Source organism: Pollicipes pollicipes, unplaced genomic scaffold, assembly GCF_011947565.3.
Source record: "Pollicipes pollicipes isolate AB1234 unplaced genomic scaffold, Ppol_2.1 Scaffold_3447;HRSCAF=4054_pilon_pilon_pilon, whole genome shotgun sequence".
NCBI lineage: Eukaryota > Metazoa > Arthropoda > Thecostraca > Pollicipedomorpha > Pollicipedidae > Pollicipes > Pollicipes pollicipes.
The window spans coordinates 39,470,886-39,491,322 of record NW_023596297.1 but is presented as its reverse complement, the minus strand read 5'-3'; the positions used below and the strand labels follow the sequence as shown (position 1 = coordinate 39,491,322).

Sequence of the window (20,437 nt, the reverse complement as noted above, 5' to 3'; positions counted from 1 at the left end):
CGTCTGTCGGCGTCCGCACGCTGATGCCTCCTAGGGCAGTAATGCCACTCATGCCGAGCACGGCGTCAGCACCCAGCGGTCGGTCCGGCGCTACCAGGACCTCGAGCGTCACTTGACGGACCTTGGTATTGACCACTATGCTGCCGGTCCCGCAGCACCTGAGATCCTTGCCGTTAATCGTGGCCATTTTCACCGTCCGTGGTGTCCATTGCTGGCAGCGGCCAGTGTGCACGAGCGCGTCCGTGCAGCCCGTGTCCACCAGTACGCTGACCATCCGCTCGTTCACCTCCAGCCGGGTGACAGGCAGCGCGCCCGTTAATGGCGGGGAGACGACGCTCACGCTGACGCGGCGTCCCCCGACCCGTTTTCCGTCCGACGCTGCGGACGGGCGACGGCGATGTGGCCGGACTCACCGCACGTCGAGCAGCGTCGCGGTGGGCGTCTCGCAAAGCCCGTCGTCGGGGCCGTGGAGGCGCCTCTGCACGCGCCACAGCCGCTGCCACAGCGACGCGTTCATCACTGGGCACCGCTCTTGCCCGGGCGAGAACACTCGCAAGGTCCAGTGCCTTTGCGCGAGTGCAGGCTCTGCAGATATGTAGATCTGCAGATCTGTCTGCAGATATTAAAACATTAGTTTTGACCTCATCAGTTATAGCATGGGAGAGCTCTCAGTAAACACTGATGCAACTCTCCCCACTCTTCCCTACACGTGATCGAGACCGGCCCATTTGCAGATTGTCACGATTGTCAACATGCACTGGCTGTTGTTGTGCATCGCCATGTAAATACCTACGATTTTATGTACTTAGTTCGCATCTCCTCCAGGCAAGGAATGCGTTTTAGGAGTGACGTCGCCGATAAGCCAGGTACCTACGTCACCGGTCATTTGGGCTTACCCGAAGTAGTGGATAGGCTCCTGATTGCCAACAATGGGCGAGATCCTGACATGCGCCCACTTCGACGTCCCGGCACCGATTTCTGTCTTTGTGCGGGGCGCCGCGCGGATGTGTGCTCCGCGACGTCACCAGTCCACGCCCGTTCATTGCCACTGGTGCAAAGCACTGAAGGCACTAATAGTCAGAACTGGCGCTAACTGGTCACCACGCGAAGAAAGCACTGCGTGGGCCAGAGAACGGCTCGGGCAGCACGGACGGCCGACTGCGCCTGAGTTCTCCGGTTCCGCCACCTTGCCACATGCTCCGCACAGAGTTTGGCGTACCGGGAGCTGATAATATTCCATCACAGCCCATCAAAATGTGAACGGAGTGTTGGAGGTGAGAACGAGATCGAGGCCGAGACCGAGACCGAGACCGAGGCCGAGACCGAGACCGAGACCGAGAGCAGCGAGAGCAAGAGCAAGAGCAGAAGCAGGAGCAAGAACAAGAGCAAGAGCAAGAGCAAGAGCGAAATGAGACCGAGAGCGAGAGCGAGAACGAGAGCAAGAGCAGGAGCGAAAGCAAGAGCAAGATTAAGGGAAAGAGCAAGAGCAAGAGCAAGAGCAAGAGCGAGAGCGAAAGCAAGAGTAAGAGCAAGGAGAGAGAGAGAGAGAGAGAGAGAGAGAGAGAGAGAGAGAGAGAGAGAGAGAGAGAGAGAGAGATAGAGAGAGAGAGAGAGAGAGAGAGAGAGGAGAGAGAGAGAGAGAATAGAGAGAGAGAGAGAGAGAAGGGAGAGGAGAGAGAGAGAGAGAGAGAAGAAGCGACTCTCTCCTCGAAGAGAAGCGCTCGCTCTCTCTCGCGCTCGCTCTCTCTCTCGATCATCTCTCTCTACCTCTCCGCCTCTCTCTCTCTCTCTCTCTCTCTCTCTCTCTCCTCTCTCGCTCTCCTCTCTCCTCTCTCTCTCTCCTCTCCTCTCTCTCTCTCGCTTTCTCGCGTCCTCTCCTCTCGTCTGTCTCTCTCGCTCTCTCTCTCTCATCGCTCTCTCTCTCCTTTAGAGAGGAGGAGAGACATAGAGAGAGAGAGACAGCGTGCTCGATACTCCCTGTTGCATGCAGCTGCTCACCATCTTGCAGGGCTCCCGGCCAAGCCACAAACAGTGGGCCGTGACACCAAGAGGCAGCTGGCAACAGATCACTAGCATCCGCGCGGGGGAAGCAGTGCGTCCCCATAGCTCAGTTAGGTAGAGCGGCTACCGTCCGATCCACCCAACCGTGTCGGGTTGAGTTCGAGTCGCTTTCGGTGGTCGCTTTTTTACCTTGACAGGTAAGATCTGCGACCAGTGGCAGCGGACGCGCCAAAGTCAGTTGCCATCAAAGGACAGTTCGGACCGTGCCGAGCCTTCTGCCCCATTTAGTCGCGCCACCAAACTTTGCCTTTGACTTGGAATTTCGCGACTGATTGGAAAGCAAAGGGTTCACACAACCATCAATGCTTAGCGTGAGCTCTCATCTCAGAAATCCATGTCATGAAAGTGTTCAAATCAAATTTAAAAAACCAGCACCAACCAACTGCACGTTTTGGTAGGTGTGGGTTGAAAGCGGAAGCGCTAGATGGGACCTCTCGCACTCTCACACAGTTCTCGGCGTCAAACTGCACTGATAACCCGCGAGTTATGCGCCAACTGCATGAGTTCTGTTGAGTTTGGACCGTTTGAGTGGTCCGTACCTACTGAAGTTGGGCACATGAATCACTTCAATCGGGAAGTGATCGCTATCAGTGCCGTGGATTGTCTGTTCCGTCATCAGCGCTGCCGTGTCCGCCTCCTGCACACGGCACGTGGGACCCGGCGTCTGCCCTCGGACGGCCAATTCCAGGGGTAGGTCTCGATGCCCCATGCCATTAGACCATGCCGTCCCGTTCCCGCCTGACCTCTACGTCCCGGCCCCTCCCCAGTACCAGGTGGCGAGACGGCCGGTGGGCGGCGCGCGGGCCTGGCCAAGGTGTCCCGTGATGGAGGCCGCAGGGGCAGTGTCAGGTCCGCGTCCACGTGTCACGGCTTCGACACCCCGGCCGTGAGGCAGACGCCGTTGTCGCCACATGTCCACGGACGACCTCTTGAGACATGAGGTCAGCGGTCACCACCTACACTGCCGTAACTGAGCGCTAGCCGTTTAATCAGGGGTCTGGGTATTGCGGTTTCAACACGCGCCTGTTAAAATGTGACTGTTCTCCCCTCGCCTGTTTTGGCATTGGCACATCCAATCTAAAAGCCAACTAGCTCACGTTGCTGTCGCGCATCTAAATAAACGTGAGCTGCACGGACCGGTTAGCCGCAACGCTGCCAACGCGGTAACACAGATCAATGCTAGAGAACTAAGTCGTCAATGGTCGTCGAACCATACAAATAAAATCTAATACATTCTCGCCGCAGGCAGAACCATGATATAATTATTGAGCGATTTAAATTGCAATATCTTTAACATGTCTCGCAAGTTTATTTAGCAGCGGAGAAGCAGCTTTGTCCCCATACGTGCTCGGCATAACACCACCCTGTGACATACAGACCGGTTAAATTTCTGCTGAACTTGATACTCACCAACTGCAGTGATTTAGTACAAGTTGCACGGCAAAGAAATTATAATCCTTTGTGATTTTTAAATCGAATACCACACGCTTTCCTGGATGGGGTGTTGGCCTTACTCATTCGCTAGCCACTTATGGTTAAACCCCAGTTCAACCCAGCCATGACAGACGGAAATAACTTCAGACAGTCATTTTTACCTTCATATTTGCGAGCCATTTAAATGCAGCTGAGAGAAAAAGGTGCACAACAAAGACTATGTTGAGGCCCGCCAGAGCGCTGTGACGCTGCAGCGAGCAGTGCGCACGACCCTCCGCGATCTTGTCAGGCAAGAGCATAGGGCAAAATTGCTTGTTGAACTAGAACGGAAGTAAATCTGGCAACAGCTGACGTGCATTCTAACTCAATGCGCGGCCGTTTCGGGAGTGCATGTCAAGTCCCAGCCATAGGTGTCACAGGCACCAGAAGCCATAAGTGTCACAAGCACCTGGGGTACTGGGCCGGTCCGTCCTCCGCGTACTGACATTCATGGTACAGCCAACAGCAGCCACGCCCCTCTGGACGCAGAAAAATGCGTCCAATTCGTAGAGACACTTTCGTGGCAAAGTCGACTTCCATCGTTAAAATTGTCTTTTAAAGGTTTCCTAAAGATAAGTGCGTTTCTCCTTTCCTAAGCTATCAACTCTTTCGTTCCTTAGGGCTTTGTCATTCTCGACGTTGAAAACTCTGCTTGCGTGACCGGACCCCTGTCTGACTCATGTAGCATGTATCTAAGACAGCTATGCCATTTATTTTAGTGAACCTGTCATATATGGCCAGGCTCTGCGGTTTCTGCGGTCCCAAGGATTATGAAGAGAAAATAATTGTCAGTTCCAACAATTTTTTTCACTGCATGACAACAGTTTTCCCTGTCCCCACATGCTTAAATGGATCATCCCGTGCCTGAGAGAGCACGGTGCGACATTAGCGGAAGAAAAGAAGGGGAAGGAGAGGAGTCATTACTCCCCCCTCTATCATTAACATTTTACGTCGGCACTATTGTGGTGCATGTGGGACAAGGACTTCAGGCTTTACCATCGTAATTTGTGAGACGTTCTTATGCTCTACGCCACGATTATAGGCAGCAACTTTGCTTCGCGCCAGAACAGCTAGGTCGCAGTCTCATCATTCCTGAACAGCATTATGGCAGATCATCAGGGCGTGTCGTCACGTCCACCCTTATTTTCCATCCTGCTAGATGACCCGCGAGGTTACGCTCAGGATAGGGCCATTGATCAATCTTGCGACACCTCCCAGGCTTCAGACGCAGGCGGGATGCAGGACAATGGCACCTCTTTATGTGTGGTTGCAGGAGCTGTTAGCTGGCACATCCGATCGGATTTCTTATAATGTCATGAACGTAAACGCCGCCAAAACGGGGCTGAGCGTAACTGGTTTTAGTAGTACACGGCGTGCCGTGAAGATCCGGAGGCTAACGACATTACTGGTCATCTCTAGCAATCCACAGAACAAATACAGGGATGTTTAAGTTGAGGTTAGGCGTCCATGATGCCTAGAGCAGGCTGCCACCCAAAATTTCATGATAACGGTGTGAGCCAATTTATGTAGCGACGAACCTAGGAGCTGCTGGCCAAGATGGCTATGCTAAGACGCAGCCAGATGATGTGCCTGCCGACTGAACGCGCCTGTCTTTTCAGGCGGTTGTATCATGTTATGCTGATTGGTTTCGCTTATTTCATCTGGCTGTCGACTTGGAATGGGCACGATATCGCGGAACATTAAGATACAGTGCATGCAAAATGCCGCATGACATGGCGTGGCGCGCACACCCAGGCGCGGCATGGCGTGAGCTGATCCGCTCGTGACCCGCCCCTCCCTCGCCGCCAGCCCGCCCCAGCCGCTTGGCCTGGCGCACACGCAACACTCGTGGCCCAGCCACGCTGTCGCTCCTCACGCGTCTGCTCTGACGCGACGACAGCAGCCTCGCTCACAGGAGGGGACAAAGTCGGCCACGGCCCGCTTCACCTACCCGCCTTTCCAGGATGGTGATGCCCTGGTACTTGAACGGCTTGCTGAACTCGATGGCGGCGGCGCGCTCCGGGTTGATGGTGAGCGGCGCGGCGATCATGTCGGCCCTCTCGCGCACCAGCTCGCCGATCAGGCCCGTCCACTCCTTCTTGCCTGCATGCGGAGGGCGGTGTGAGGCGGCGCAGGCCGAGACCCACCGGGGTGGAATACACAGAGAGACGGGGTCACCATCTCAGCGCTCACATGGAGAGGCAAATCATACTATAAAACTAGGCTATCTCAGGAGTCCACATGGACAGACAAATATTACTATTAAACTAGGCTAGGCTATCTCGGAGTCCACATGGACAGGGATGTGGCTATATGGCCAGGCTATCTCGGAGTCCACATGGACAAACAAAAGCGGCTATATGACTACGCTATCTAAGAGTCCACATGGACAGACAGATATAGGAGCGCTGATGCGAGGCCCTGATGGACGAGAGTGTACAGGTGGTCATGGCAATACGCTGTTAACGTTTCGGTCCGTCGGTTAGCCCGGCCCTCTTCCCTAGCCCTTCGTCCCGACAGAACACGCGACGAAACGACCAGACTCCGTCCCGTCAGTCTGCTATCACAAGCATGTCCAGGGCGTGGAGTCCCACGACATCCACATTAGCAGAGGAGGAAAAGTCGAACACGGAGAGTGCAATGCAGAAACGGAGCGGCGGCGTGTCTTCAGAACCGGGGCATGCACGAATTCGTTCAAGATTCCTGCATCGGGTTATTCAGTAAGACGTCACGTATTGAAACATTTAAAACTCGATCTCCGAAAGGCAATGTAAATTTGGACACGCAGTTTCCAAACGCTGAAGAGCCAATTTTCTCAGAGCGTGGTGTCTTGAAAATTGGATGCTTCTGGGACGGTGATAAGCTAGGACAGCGCGCCATTCCTCTCGGCATGTTGCCTTCGGTAATCGATGGCCTATTCCACATGTTTTACCGTGACATGAATGAAGACAAACGGCGCAAGTCAGAGTGAGCACTTCCGGAGACCGGTCACAGACTTCGAGATCAAAAAGTTATCGATGGCACGTGGCCAAGTGACAGAGGCTCGCCCGCCCGCGCGTCAAACTCAAACAATGTAGCAGACGCGTCGAGGGAGAGCATTTTATGATAAACAGCTGCCGTCGGCGCACAGTGATAGTCGGGTAGACCTCGGCTCCGCTGGTTCCGACTCTCTACGACGAAATACCTCACCAAATGTTTGTGCTAGATCGGCACGAATGCCCCACTCAGAGCGTCTGAAAACTCAAACGTCGCGACGATTTGAGTGCCGGAGCCGGCGACCAAAGCGGCGTACGCGCCGTCTGGCGACGCACCACTGCATCACGCAACCAATCAGCTCAAGTCGCGCGTCGGCAGGACTCGCTTAAAATCTGCGGCGGCAGAAAACGCTTGCCGACATCGCATCGGAATAAGAGGGTGAGAGGAAACCTTCGAAGCGGGGGTCGTTATGGATGCATCATTCCCACGCAGAAAACATACATCCCAAGCGTACAAACGACAACAAGGCAGGGCTTCGACCAAGCGCCAGTCGACGTTACCGGAAACCTGAACAGCATTGTCCAGTGCTGCTGGCCGGCGTCACTCTCATTGCCCTCCTTCGGTCGCTGGCGTGAGTGAGCCAACAGGTTACGGGTGAATGTGCCCTGAATGGCCAAATGTCCCATTTGTTCGTATTTCAACTGCTTTCCCATGAAACTGCTCAATGTCTCAATTAGAGCGTTTGTACCAGGGAGGGGGGGGGGGGGGCATTACCCTTTGGCAGCATGCTTGGCTACGACCCTGCCCTGAAGAGGCTCAAAGCCAAAAAATAGAGCAACAACAATCGGAGAAACTGTAGTATCGAAGCACTATCTTTCGCGTCTTTCATATTCGTAAGTTTTAAAAAGGCATTTTTGTGTATATATATATATATATATATATTATATATATATACATATATATTCTAATATATCATATACTGTATACCATATAACATTTCGTTATGTATATGCATTTACGCATATATATATATATATATATATATATATATATATATATATATATATATATATATATATATATATATATATATATATATATATGTGTGTGTGTGTGTGTGTGTGTGTGTGTGTGTGTGTATACATAAACATCTATTCATCTGCAGTCCGAGTCTTCTTTGATGCACGCATTTCTGGGATCACAGCACACCTTAAGCCGTGCTTTTCGCGTAAGCCCTGACCCTTCCAACCGATATGAAACTGCAGGTTAATGGCAAGCTTTCCAGGCGAAAGTGCAACGTGCCGTCATACTCGGCACGAACCCTCCTACTTTCTGAAGTCCCCTGACCTTAACACGCGCCCTGGTGACCGGCTAAATACCATTCGCTTGGGTAGGGGTCAATTTGACCCCTTGAGATCTCGGGAACTAAGAGAGCTAGAAACGCCAAATTCACGGGGGGTATTGATCTGTACATGATCTACCTCAGACAAAATTTGAGGTTCCTAGGTCATGACCTTTGGGTCAAATCAGGTCAAACAAATTGAAATGCCAGGTTGGTCTCCAAAGTGCCTCCAGAACCAAAATAACAGTATCTTAGCACAGGTTCACGTGCTCAGTTGAATTCAGTGACTTTTTAACCTTTTAAAGGTTATGATGATCAAAATCATACAAGACTGCTTTGAGTATGTTTCTAAAAACAATATGTTGACCTAGGTCATTTCAGGTCAATAACCTATTCTGACCTCTAAGAAGTCCATGGAAGACGTAATACGCGGTTCCTGCTATAAATAAATTCGAAATGGGCATCAGAAACTATCCCATACAGCAAGCCCTAGAGCAACAAAACAGGCTGGTTTTGACCTTGGTCTGACCTCTATACCTGCCCTTAGGTCAATGCAATTTGCGCATTCAATGTTTTTGTTGCCTAAGAAAGCATCTTAGAGATGTATGACTTCGTCCAACACTCCACTGTTGCATCAGATTGAACGATTCCCTAGAAATTAACTTCGCCGGAACCATGGCCTGACTTTGAGATATACTGCTATAGGTCAGCGACCTTACAAGCTACCTCTAAATTTTTGATGTTAAACGATTTGCTATTCAATTTTGTACAGCTTTGCAAACTTAAGCGCAACTGCGCCGCGCTGTTCGGAAACCATTCTGGAAAAACCTTTGGAGGGGGGGGGGGGGGCAACTTGACACCCATCCGAACGCCTGTTAAGAATGGCCGCTACCACTGGCCGCTGGCCGTCCCATTCAGGGATAATAGTGAGTGCCTAAAGCGATCCCCCACATGTTAGTAACCATGTTTAACATATGAACTTGTTTGCGGAAATCATACACACTTTTTACCTTTAACCCTCTTCAAAATGTGTCGCATGTCACATATAGTATCTATTTTGAACAAGTCACTTTCACGTATGGCTTACGAGTTTATTTTTTGCATCTGACGTAATCTGATCATGCGTACCCTGAACAACATACACAAGTTGCTATGCAAACCACACAAAGTATGGTTAAGCATGCGACCGTAATGCTTTACTTTGATCCCGTACACAACTATTTTTACGTTGTCTCACAGTCTTATGCGGATTGCGTTTCATAGGTCACCGACGCCATGCACGTTGATTGCGATTGAAAAGCAGCACAGTGCCAATGATCAGCTGGAAAATCGCCTTGCACCAGTGCCTTCTAGTGTATATTTTGATTTACAGCAAAGATAAACCGTTTCGGAACTATTACGGAAAACATTGGACCGTCATTTCGTTTCCAAGGCAATGCCAAATGACTCACACGTAATCTTCTCTTACATCAGTATCATTTGACGTGCTGTCGTGGCAGGGCTGCCAAAATCTAGCGGTTTTAAAGGACGAGAATCGCACTCGATTGAATGCTTGCCAAACCCTTGGCGTCGACCCTCGCTCCTCACATCCCGCCAGCCCCTTTCATCGGCGATGGACTTCGCGCTGCGGCGGCCACACAGCCGGGCCTCAGACGCGCCCCTCTGCACCCCGGCCAGAACGCCACAGGCGGCCACGCGGCCGGGCCTCAGACGCAGCCGTCAGCGCTCAGGTCGGTCTGCTGTCTGCCGCCACTCGCCGTGCTACTCTTGGCAAGGGCGTGGCCGGTCAGACGGCTGCAAGCAGGCGGCGCCGGCCCGGCTCGGCGCGCGCGCTCCACGTGCGGTGCAGGCCGGCCTCCCAGACCTCGCTGACAGTGACCTTTCCCGGGTCATGTTCCCACAATGCAGACGACTCTGGACGGACAGAGCGTGCTATTCTGGCCGTGCTGAGCGCGCCAGCCCAGTGTGCGGACACGCGCGGTACATAGCCAGGTCGCTGTCATACCGGACCATCAGCGGCGCATGGCCCGGCGTCGCGCGGTGGCGCGCTCTAGCCCAGCGTGCGGTTACGGCCGGCGGCGAGCGCGGCCGTCCCGCTGTGCGTCCGGGCCGGGCGTCGATACGGCGTCGGCTCGCCGTCCGACATTAGGCAGCTCGGCCCCAGGGACCTGTCGGCGATGACTGCTGCATACCGCCGACGGGCGTGTGGGCTCTGGCCGGCGGACGCAGCGGCGTCCACCGCCGACGGCCGCCGTCCGGCTCACGAGGCGGGCGCGCTGGCAAGCAGGGAAGGTGACTGCGCAGCGGCGAAAAACCGCCCCATTTACCGCACATGATCAGTGGCAAACATGGACACTTTTGCGAGGTATATGTCGACGAAATTGCGAAAACGGAACAATAACCAACTGCTAATGGTGATGCTGGATCTCTTGAAAACTTTGTAGCCAAGTGGTTGATGACAGATTTTGAAGACTGGGATGCCTTTAGTGTTAATGCGCGTGCATGCAATACCTTCTCATTTTTCATCAAATGATCTCTGCCAGACTTGTTTTAGACATCCTCTTTCCTTCGCTGTCACGGTAATGCAATAAAGCCAACACCAGTGAAAATAACATTGAGTGCATGATGAGTGTTTCGTCATGGATCATCTATTAGTCTCACTCTGATTCGCCGTTTTTCATAACGTAGAATGAAGGGGGTGGGGGGTCGATGCGCCCCTCCCCAGGGCGTTTCGAAACTAAGGTAGTTAGACCCACACAAATAAAGAGACCACCAGTAGACCGACAGTTGAGACCAACAGTAGATTGGTCCGAACTGGATCTGGTGACTGGCATGAAGTTGCATGTTCCTAGATAAAAAACATGCCAACGGCCAAATTTCCCTGAAAATCAAACATTTTCAGTTTTCCGTGCTCGTATGAACGAGACCATATGCTAAGGTACCACCACACCCAAACGAGCATGCTGCTTTGATTATTCCATGCACAAAGATATGCAGTTTTAAGTGTTTTGAGCAAATATTTATCATACAGAGCTCCGTTAATCTAAGTGTCGCACCGCCGCCCGCGCCGTCCGTTTATCTTCGTCCATTGTTCCTAACAAAAAACGTTGCTCGAAACTAGAATTAATTCGAAACACGCGCAATGAATGCCCCAAAATATATCGAAAGTTTGGGAGCAATTGTGCGACATGCCGGAGGGGTCTCCTCCAGAAACCTTCCAGGCCAAATTCGCCCTCTTCCCCTAATCTGAGAGAGGGTTTAACTTGTTAGTTTACAGTATGCTACATGATACATTAAGAAATCATCAGTCAGCTTCATGAACATGATCCTGTGCTGAATTGATTACACGATAATATTGTGGGCGAGTGACACATTTACCAAGGACTGGCAGTATCCGTCATAGAGATTTCCTTTGTTGTGAGGGCTTTACCCATCTGCAGGCAGTATAAGTGGTTGCAACTTAAATTCTAGGTTTTCTGGGGAAATCAATCGGCCCATGTTACGGGACATTCCAACCACGTGTACAGACGAAGGATCGAATGTCACGTGTCCCCGCATGCCAATTCCATCCATTCAATGCTAAGGCTCGGGCCTTCCATGAGCCCTAGTGGGTGAGGCTTTGATCGGGTGTGGCATTCGGGCGGGTTAGCGCCGCTCAGGCGTGGCCCAGATCAACAGTGCTGCACCGCGTCGCCATTGCAAATGCGTCGCAACGGAAGCCGCCGCCTGTTGCTTACATAACCCAACGGAAGCCGCCGCCTGTTGCTTACATAACCCAACGGAAGCCGCCGCCTGTTGCTTACATAACCCAACGGAAGCCGCCGCCTGTTGCTTACATAACCCAACGGAAGCCGCCGCCTGTTGCTTACATAACCCAACGGAAGCCGCCCCCTGATGCTTACATAACCCAACGGAAGCCGCCGCCTGTTGCTTACATAACCCAACGGAAGCCGCCGCCTGATGCTTACATAACCCAACGGAAGCCGCCCCCTGATGCTTACATAACCCGACGGAAGCCGCCGCCTGTTGCTTACATAACCCAACGTGAAAGGAGTTTGGCGGGAATCGATCTGACAACATGAATGATTCGTGACGCTGGACTTCGTTCCCGAAACTCGTCAATTATTTGTTGTCTCAAAAGAGTTTAGAGTGAGAAGTCAGATAACCAAGGGTGTATGCAGGATGGGAGTGGGGAAGGGCACGATTAAAAATTTGTCACTGAAAACCTAATGCTGTGCGCTTAAGGGGCATAAAATCTATTGCATTGGGTAGAACAGCATCGCGCGCTCTTGATCTATCAATTTTTACGTGTCTACTACCTCCTGCGATATTTTTAGGGTCAAAATCTATCGTGCATATATCTAAGATGTACCTAATTTGGAAGGGGGTGGGTCAGGTGCCTTCAGAGCTAACTATGTGAACACGCCCCTGCTGAAAGCATGGACAAGAGCGGCGCGGCATGAAGTACGGCGCAGATGCGTCTGCATCAAATGCTGGCTGCTGTGCGGTGCGTGGCAACTCGGCGCCACCGGTCGCCGCCTGCTTGTGCCACGCTACTGGTGAACACGGAGAGCGCCCAGCAACGCTCAGTGCGGTGCCGCATCTGCATAGGGGGTGCGGAGCACAAAAGCCGTTCCAAAAATCCCTTCGAGAAAATTGCATTGGTGAGTGTCGATAAGGACGCACCGGGCTGTCCTTCAGGAAAAAATATCTTAGAAGGGAGTCAAGCTATCTGGTGTCGCTAGAAAACCAGTGTCATGAAACTGGACAACCCAGCCACGTTCAGAAAACACATCGTTAGGAGCTGAAACACAGTCCGTACTAAGAGCCTCTCGGTGATTTGAACGAGTCAGTTTATGACAATTGGTTAGTATCTGTAAAGGTCTATTGCGGGCGTCAGATCTGGTTCAGTCGCCGCCCCAGCGAGCGGGTTCAAACGACGCGCCGCTAGACTCGTCCGTGTGGAAACGGGTGATATTCCATCCCCCTCCCGGAAGGAAGTGCTCAACAAAACGATGTGAGACATTTGCCCCAGAGCGCTTCTTGTACGAGACGCTACGTGGGATCGTGCCCTGTGGAGAACAACGTTCTTTCGAACTTTTTCACAACTATTGCTTTCGCAAGCTATTTTTCCATCTAGTTCTGAGCCCAACGTCAGCCAAAACTAGCCAAAGCGTCGACAAACAGATCATCTAGGAACGAACAACGTTGCGCACAGTCAGTGACATACAGGTCATCAAATGATGATCGACAAACAGATAATCTAGGAGCAAGGGAACAACGTTCCGCACGGCCAGGGACGTGCTAGTCACTCCTTAAAGAACACCACCGTGGCCCAAAAATCGCTGGAAAAGACGCGCTTTATTATATGTTTCTAAGCCTATCAAAACCGCAACCGGTTAACGCAGACAAATAGGAGACTCCTACGAAAATCTTTTGATTTGAGCCCGTTCGCAGCCTGCATTGTTCCACACTAAGGACCCAACCCACACCTAGACCCACATTGGGGAATGTTGGACACAAGGCAACCGAGCTTGGACTGGGACTAACGACGCCGTTTGGATTGGATTTGAGTAAAGCTCTTCGGACTCGGCCGGATCCCACCGGAGCTCGCGGATTGCCGAGATGAAGACGGAGGGCCAGCCGACGGTCTCGCCAGCTCACGCCGCACGCCGCGCCCTGCGCCGTCCGTCCTCCGTTCGTAAGGCGGATCGTGACTTACACCACCACCAGCCGAAGCTGCTCATGGCCGACACTCTAAAGCAGACACTGGACTTCGACTGGACAGCTAGATACATTTGAAGTTGACTTTACTATGTCTATGAAGTCCTCTTGATGTGTGCTATAAACTTGGTACTAAATTACTTTGAGTATTCAGTGTCATTTCCTTGCTGCTCGGCGACGACATCGTGGGCTAATCAGAGCAGACAACTCAACACTGAATCAGTACTCCCATCGCCTGAACACCGGCTGCAGACGTCCTCCTGGAAGTCGTCCAGCGGATCAACTTGCAATCGGTGCTCCCGCTGAGACCACGCTGGCGCCATCGACCCGGAAACAGTCCCTTCGAAGACCGGGGCAGACCACTCTAGCGACCCTGATGCTCCCGACCCAGTTGCACGAAGTCCAAAGGTCAAGAGGACGATCGTACTGATACAGTCTTATCCGATACCATCCAGCGGGTAGGCCACTACACTCGGATGGATTCCCGAGTACCCGGCACAGCATTGCCAGGCGGCCATCTTGAGATCGGCACACCACTTAAGGAGCAGACAATCTGTCTCTGTGCTCACGAGGGAAAGGATGACGGTCCTTTGCGGTAATACCGTACTCAAGGACCAGTGGAAGAATGACCTCCATCTCAGCCCGTATAGTCGGGAGTGCGCTACCACACATGCGCACAGTATGCCACGGTCTTTAGTGCCGAAGCAGCGGCCTCAGCTACTCACCGGCGTCTCCTTGTAACAACAACCTCAGATATTCACCGGCGGCTTCACGTAACAGCAACCTCAGCTATTCACCGGCGGCTTCACGTGACAGCAGCCTCGGGTGGTCACCAGAGGCTTCACATAACAGCAGCCTCGGGTGGTCACCAGAGGCTTCACGTAACAGCCACCTCAGCTATTCACCGGCGGCTTCACGTGACAGCAGCCTCGGGTGGTCACCAGAGGCTTCACATAACAGCAGCCTCGGGTGGTCACCAGAGGCTTCACGTGACAGCCACCTCAGGTGGTCACCAGAGGCTTCACATAACAGCAGCCTCGGGTGGTCACCAGAGGCTTCACATAACAGCAGCCTCGGGTGGTCACCAGAGGCTTCACGTAACAGCCACCTCAGGTGGTCACCGGTGGCTTCACGTAACAGCCACCTCAGGTGGTCACCAGAGGCTTCACGTAACAGCCACCTCAGGTGGTCACCAGAGGCTTCACGTAACAGCCACCTCAGGTGGTCACCAGAGGCTTCACGTGACAGCCACCTCAGGTGGTCACCAGAGGCTTCACGTAACAGCCACCTCAGGTGGTCACCAGAGGCTTCACGTAACAGCCACCTCAGGTGGTCACCAGAGGCTTCACGTAACAGCCACCTCAGGTGGTCACCGGTGGCTTCACGTAACAGCCACCTCAGGTGGTCACCGGTGGCTTCACGTAACAGCCACCTCAGGTGGTCACCGGTGGCTTCACGTAACAGCCACCTCAGGTGGTCACCGGTGGCTTCACGTAACAGCCACCTCAGGTGGTCACCAGAGGCTTCACATAACAGCAGCCTCAGGTGGTCACCAGAGGCTTCACGTGACAGCCACCTCAGGTGGTCACCAGAGGCTTCACGTAACAGCCACCTCGGGTGGTCACCAGAGGCTTCACGTGACAGCCACCTCAGGTGGTCACCAGAGGCTTCACGTAACAGCCACCTCAGGTGGTCACCAGAGGCTTCACGTGACAGCCACCTCAGGTGGTCACCGGTGGCTTCACGTAACAGCCACCTCAGGTGGTCACCAGAGGCTTCACGTAACAGCCACCTCAGGTGGTCACCAGAGGCTTCACATAACAGCAGCCTCAGGTGGTCACCAGAGGCTTCACGTAACAGCCACCTCAGGTGGTCACCAGAGGCTTCACGTAACAGCCACCTCAGGTGGTCACCGGTGGCTTCACGTGACAGCCACCTCAGGTGGTCACCAGAGGCTTCACGTAACAGCCACCTCAGGTGGTCACCAGAGGCTTCACGTGACAGCCACCTCAGGTGGTCACCAGAGGCTTCACGTAACAGCCACCTCAGGTGGTCACCAGAGGCTTCACGTAACAGCCACCTCAGGTGGTCACCAGAGGCTTCACGTAACAGCCACCTCAGGTGGTCACCAGAGGCTTCACGTAACAGCCACCTCAGGTGGTCACCAGAGGCTTCACGTAACAGCCACCTCAGGTGGTCACCGGTGGCTTCACGTGACAGCCACCTCAGGTGGTCACCGGTGGCTTCACGTGACAGCCACCTCAGGTGGTCACCAGAGGCTTCACGTAACAGCCACCTCAGGTGGTCACCGGAGGCTTCACGTAACAGCCACCTCAGGTGGTCACCGGCGGCTTCACATAACAGCCACCTCGGGTGGTCACCGGAGGCTTCACGTAACAGCCACCTCAGGTGGTCACCGGTGGCTTCACGTGACAGCCACCTCAGGTGGTCACCGGAGGCTTCACGTAACAGCCACCTCAGGTGGTCACCAGAGGCTTCACGTAACAGCCACCTCAGGTGGTCACCAGAGGCTTCACATAACAGCAGCCTCAGGTGGTCACCAGAGGCTTCACGTAACAGCCACCTCAGGTGGTCACCAGAGGCTTCACGTAACAGCCACCTCAGGTGGTCACCAGAGGCTTCACGTAACAGCCACCTCAGGTGGTCACCGGTGGCTTCACGTAACAGCCACCTCAGGTGGTCACCGGTGGCTTCACGTGACAGCCACCTCAGGTGGTCACCGGTGGCTTCACGTAACAGCCACCTCAGGTGGTCACCGGTGGCTTCACGTGACAGCCACCTCAGGTGGTCACCGGTGGCTTCACGTGACAGCCACCTCAGGTGGTCACCGGTGGCTTCACGTGACAGCCACCTCAGGTGGTCACCGGTGGCTTCACGTAACAGCCACCTCAGGTGGTCACCGGAGGCTTCACGTAACAGCCACCTCAGGTGGTCACCGGCGGCTTCACGTAACAGCCACCTCAGGTGGTCACCGGTGGCTTCACGTGACAGCCACCTCAGGTGGTCACCAGAGGCTTCACATAACAGCCACCTCAGGTGGTCACCAGAGGCTTCACGTAACAGCCACCTCAGGTGGTCACCGGTGGCTTCACGTGACAGCCACCTCAGGTGGTCACCAGAGGCTTCACGTAACAGCCACCTCAGGTGGTCACCAGAGGCTTCACGTAACAGCCACCTCAGGTGGTCACCAGAGGCTTCACGTAACAGCCACCTCAGGTGGTCACCAGAGGCTTCACATAACAGCAGCCTCAGGTGGTCACCAGAGGCTTCACGTAACAGCCACCTCAGGTGGTCACCGGTGGCTTCACGTGACAGCACCTAGGTGGTTCACGGCTTAACCTCAGGTGGTCACCAGAGGCTTCACGTGACAGCAGCCTCGGGTGGTCACCAGAGGCTTCACGTGACAGCCACCTCAGGTGGTCACCAGAGGCTTCACGTGACAGCAGCCTCGGGTGGTCACCAGAGGCTTCACGTGACAGCAGCCTCGGGTGGTCACCAGAGGCTTCACATAACAGCAGCCTCAGGTGGTCACCAGAGGCTTCACATAACAGCAGCCTCAGGTGGTCACCAGAGGCTTCACGTAACAGCCACCTCAGGTGGTCACCAGAGGCTTCACGTAACAGCCACCTCAGGTGGTCACCGGTGGCTTCACGTAACAGCCACCTCGGGTGGTCACCAGAGGCTTCACGTAACAGCCACCTCAGGTGGTCACCAGAGGCTTCACGTAACAGCCACCTCAGGTGGTCACCGGTGGCTTCACGTAACAGCCACCTCGGGTGGTCACCAGAGGCTTCACGTGACAGCAGCCTCGGGTGGTCACCAGAGGCTTCACGTGACAGCAGCCTCGGGTGGTCACCAGAGGCTTCACATAACAGCAGCCTCAGGTGGTCACCAGAGGCTTCACATAACAGCAGCCTCAGGTGGTCACCAGAGGCTTCACGTAACAGCCACCTCAGGTGGTCACCAGAGGCTTCACGTAACAGCCACCTCAGGTGGTCACCGGTGGCCTCACGTAACAGCCACCTCGGGTGGTCACCAGAGGCTTCACGTAACAGCCACCTCAGGTGGTCACCAGAGGCTTCACGTAACAGCCACCTCAGGTGGTCACCGGTGGCTTCACGTAACAGCCACCTCGGGTGGTCACCAGAGGCTTCACGTGACAGCAGCCTCGGGTGGTCACCAGAGGCTTCACGTGACAGCAGCCTCGGGTGGTCACCAGAGGCTTCACGTAACAGCCACCTCAGGTGGTCACCAGAGGCTTCACGTGACAGCAGCCTCGGGTGGTCACCAGAGGCTTCACGTGACAGCAGCCTCGGGTGGTCACCAGAGGCTTTACGTAACAGCCACCTCAGGTGGTCACCAGAGGCTTCACGTAACAGCAACCTCAGGTGGTCACCGGTGGCTTCATGTGACAGCCACCTCAGGTGGTCACCGGTGGCTTCACGTGACAGCAGCCTCGGGTGGTCACCAGAGGCTTTACGTAACAGCCACCTCAGGTGGTCACCGGCGGCTTCATGTGACAGCAGCCTCAGCTGCTCACCGGCGGCTTCACGTAACAGCAACGTCAGCTGCTCACCGGTGTCTCCACGTAACAGCAATTTCAGCTGTTTACCGGAAGCTTCATGTGACGAGACAATCAGCGACGAATTGAAGAACAGCACCGTTTGTTTTGGCGATCTTTTTCAGGATGGCTGCTCGATTTTGTTTCGAAAGCAACGATGGTACCGGACCATGACGAACGTACACCTTTAACTTGGCAAGCCAGCCATCACATTGAAATGCCATGTAACACTTCGACCATGCCTGACCACATGGTGGCATCGTTAAAAACAATTTCACTAGATACTAAATGTGATGCATCATGCACCTGATGAATTTGGTGTTATCTTGGCGCTGTCCAAGTCACTTCCCAGAAAAATCTAGGTCGCGATGTCAACTTAGCCAAAAGGAATTCATATCTAAGGTTTCTCAAGAACAAGCACGATAGCGGAAAGCCGCTGTGAGTGTCCGCATTCATGAAGTGAGGTTTAGAAACAGTCCATTACACTCAAAATTAGCACACAGGTAAACATTCGCGATAATCATGAAACGGAGAAGTTGACGCTTCCCCATTTTGCCACGAACAGTCCTGCACGAATAACACAGATTATTTCAATGGCAAAGGTAGGCATTCTCGATAGGCGGTTCCATCTTGTGTGTGCGCGTGTTGGCAGTAATGCTACGCGCTCTGATCTTTGGTAGAAGATCGCTTGCTTGGTAACTCGAGTCAACCAAAACATGACGCGGTGACGTCTACAGCTGACGGGCCAGCTGCAACATCACCGAAAAGACGTCACTTACCTGTCATGTTCTTGGCCTCAAAGGTGCCGAACTCGCCGTCAGGCGACAGGAACAGATCGAAGGTGAAGTTGACGCGCTCTGACAGTTTATTCAGCAGGTCGATGCAGTAGCCCCAGCAGCAAAACTCCACGCTTTCTGAGGATGTCAGGTTTAAAGCTCTGTCAGAGTGCGACCATGCGTATTCCTCCTGGGGCAACAAGCCGCCACCAGCAGCGAGCCATGCCACTGCCATTCCACTACAATGTGCTGTCACATTCGCTCACTCCTACGTTACGAGCTGCATAACAACATTGGCTCCCGGGCGGGTGGCAGCAACAGTAGAATAGGTCTCAACTTCTCAAATCACACGAACAGCTCTCTGATCTCGCTCGCCGGTCCAGCCAGAACAGCTCTCTGATCTCTCTCGCCGGTACAGCCAGAACAGCTCTGATGACGTTGCGCAGTCAATTACACCAACATAAACAAGATAAAAGTGACAGATATCTTGATTAGATCATCATCTTGAACATAAAAATAAGTGTATTTAGAATAGACAAAAAAGCTGAGTCCTACTACGTAGTTCTATTACTTCTAGCTAGCTCCAGTTCCTCCCCGGTCTAGACCGCATTCCGATTTCGTATGTCAGCTGGCGTTTCAAGCAATCTCCAAAGCAGTTTTAATTTTAAGTGTCATTTTCGGTTACAGGTGCTGTCCGACGTTGAGAGAAATGTCATACACGTGCGTCTGAACAGCTGTTGGGAAAACAGCGGGACACGCTTGAACAGCAGACGAGCCGTCAGCCAGCAGTAAGTGATGCCGTCGTAAGAGCAGACCCACCGGCGCACGGTCCACCTGGCCGGGGCCGGTCTCAGGGTCGCATTGTCCAGACTAGACCCACTGGCGCACGGCCCACCTGGCCGGGGCCGGTCTCAGGGTCGCATTGTCCAGACTAGACCCACCTGGCGCACGGCCCACCTGGCCGGGGCCGGTCTCAGGGTCGCATTGTCCAGACTAGACCCACTGGCGCACGGTCCGCTCGGTCGGGGCCGGCTTCAGGGTCACATTGTCCAGACCGGACCCCACGACGGGACCGGCCTCAGGGTCGCGTAATGGGACGTACCGCCGGAGTGGCTGTGCCAAGGGCAGCGCGTCTCCACGTCGCTGCAGCTCTGGCCAGGCTCTAGGCGGCGGGTGTAGACGAACGGCCGCTCCTCCAGCGTCAGCACCTTCAGGTGGGTGGGGATCTTCACGCCGTCCGGCTTCACGTTGCTTCCGCCCGGCCAGATGATCTTGCTTGTCTCCAGCTTCAGGTCCATTCGGCGTAGGCTCTGCACAACGGCCATAGCTGGTGAACAGAAATGTCTCGCCACATCGACTCTTCACCGAAGAGGCCATTTAGCCGCGTTGGTTCATCGATACAGGGAAGCGTAGTGAAAAAGGATATCAGGCCACATTAGTCGGAGCCGCCCTTACCCCAACAGTCGCGTTTCATTCCATTCAGTCAACTAGGCATTTGATCGA

At 53.8% G+C, this 20,437-nt stretch overlaps 1 protein-coding gene across 3 annotated transcripts in view; it reads right to left on the bottom strand.

The window, feature by feature from the left end:
• Positions 1 to 20,437, bottom strand: part of Nmdar1 (glutamate ionotropic receptor NMDA type subunit 1) — a 117,183-nt gene that overhangs the window by 27,960 nt on the left and 68,786 nt on the right. For all 3 annotated transcript variants that reach the window (XM_037215021.1, XM_037215022.1, XM_037215023.1), the window contains exons 11-13: positions 20,037 to 20,244; positions 18,938 to 19,072; positions 5,486 to 5,637 (exon numbers count right to left, since the gene is read on the bottom strand). In XM_037215021.1, the coding sequence (XP_037070916.1) occupies positions 5,486 to 5,637; positions 18,938 to 19,072; positions 20,037 to 20,244 (495 nt within the window). The remainder of the gene's footprint in view (positions 1 to 5,485; positions 5,638 to 18,937; positions 19,073 to 20,036; positions 20,245 to 20,437) is intronic.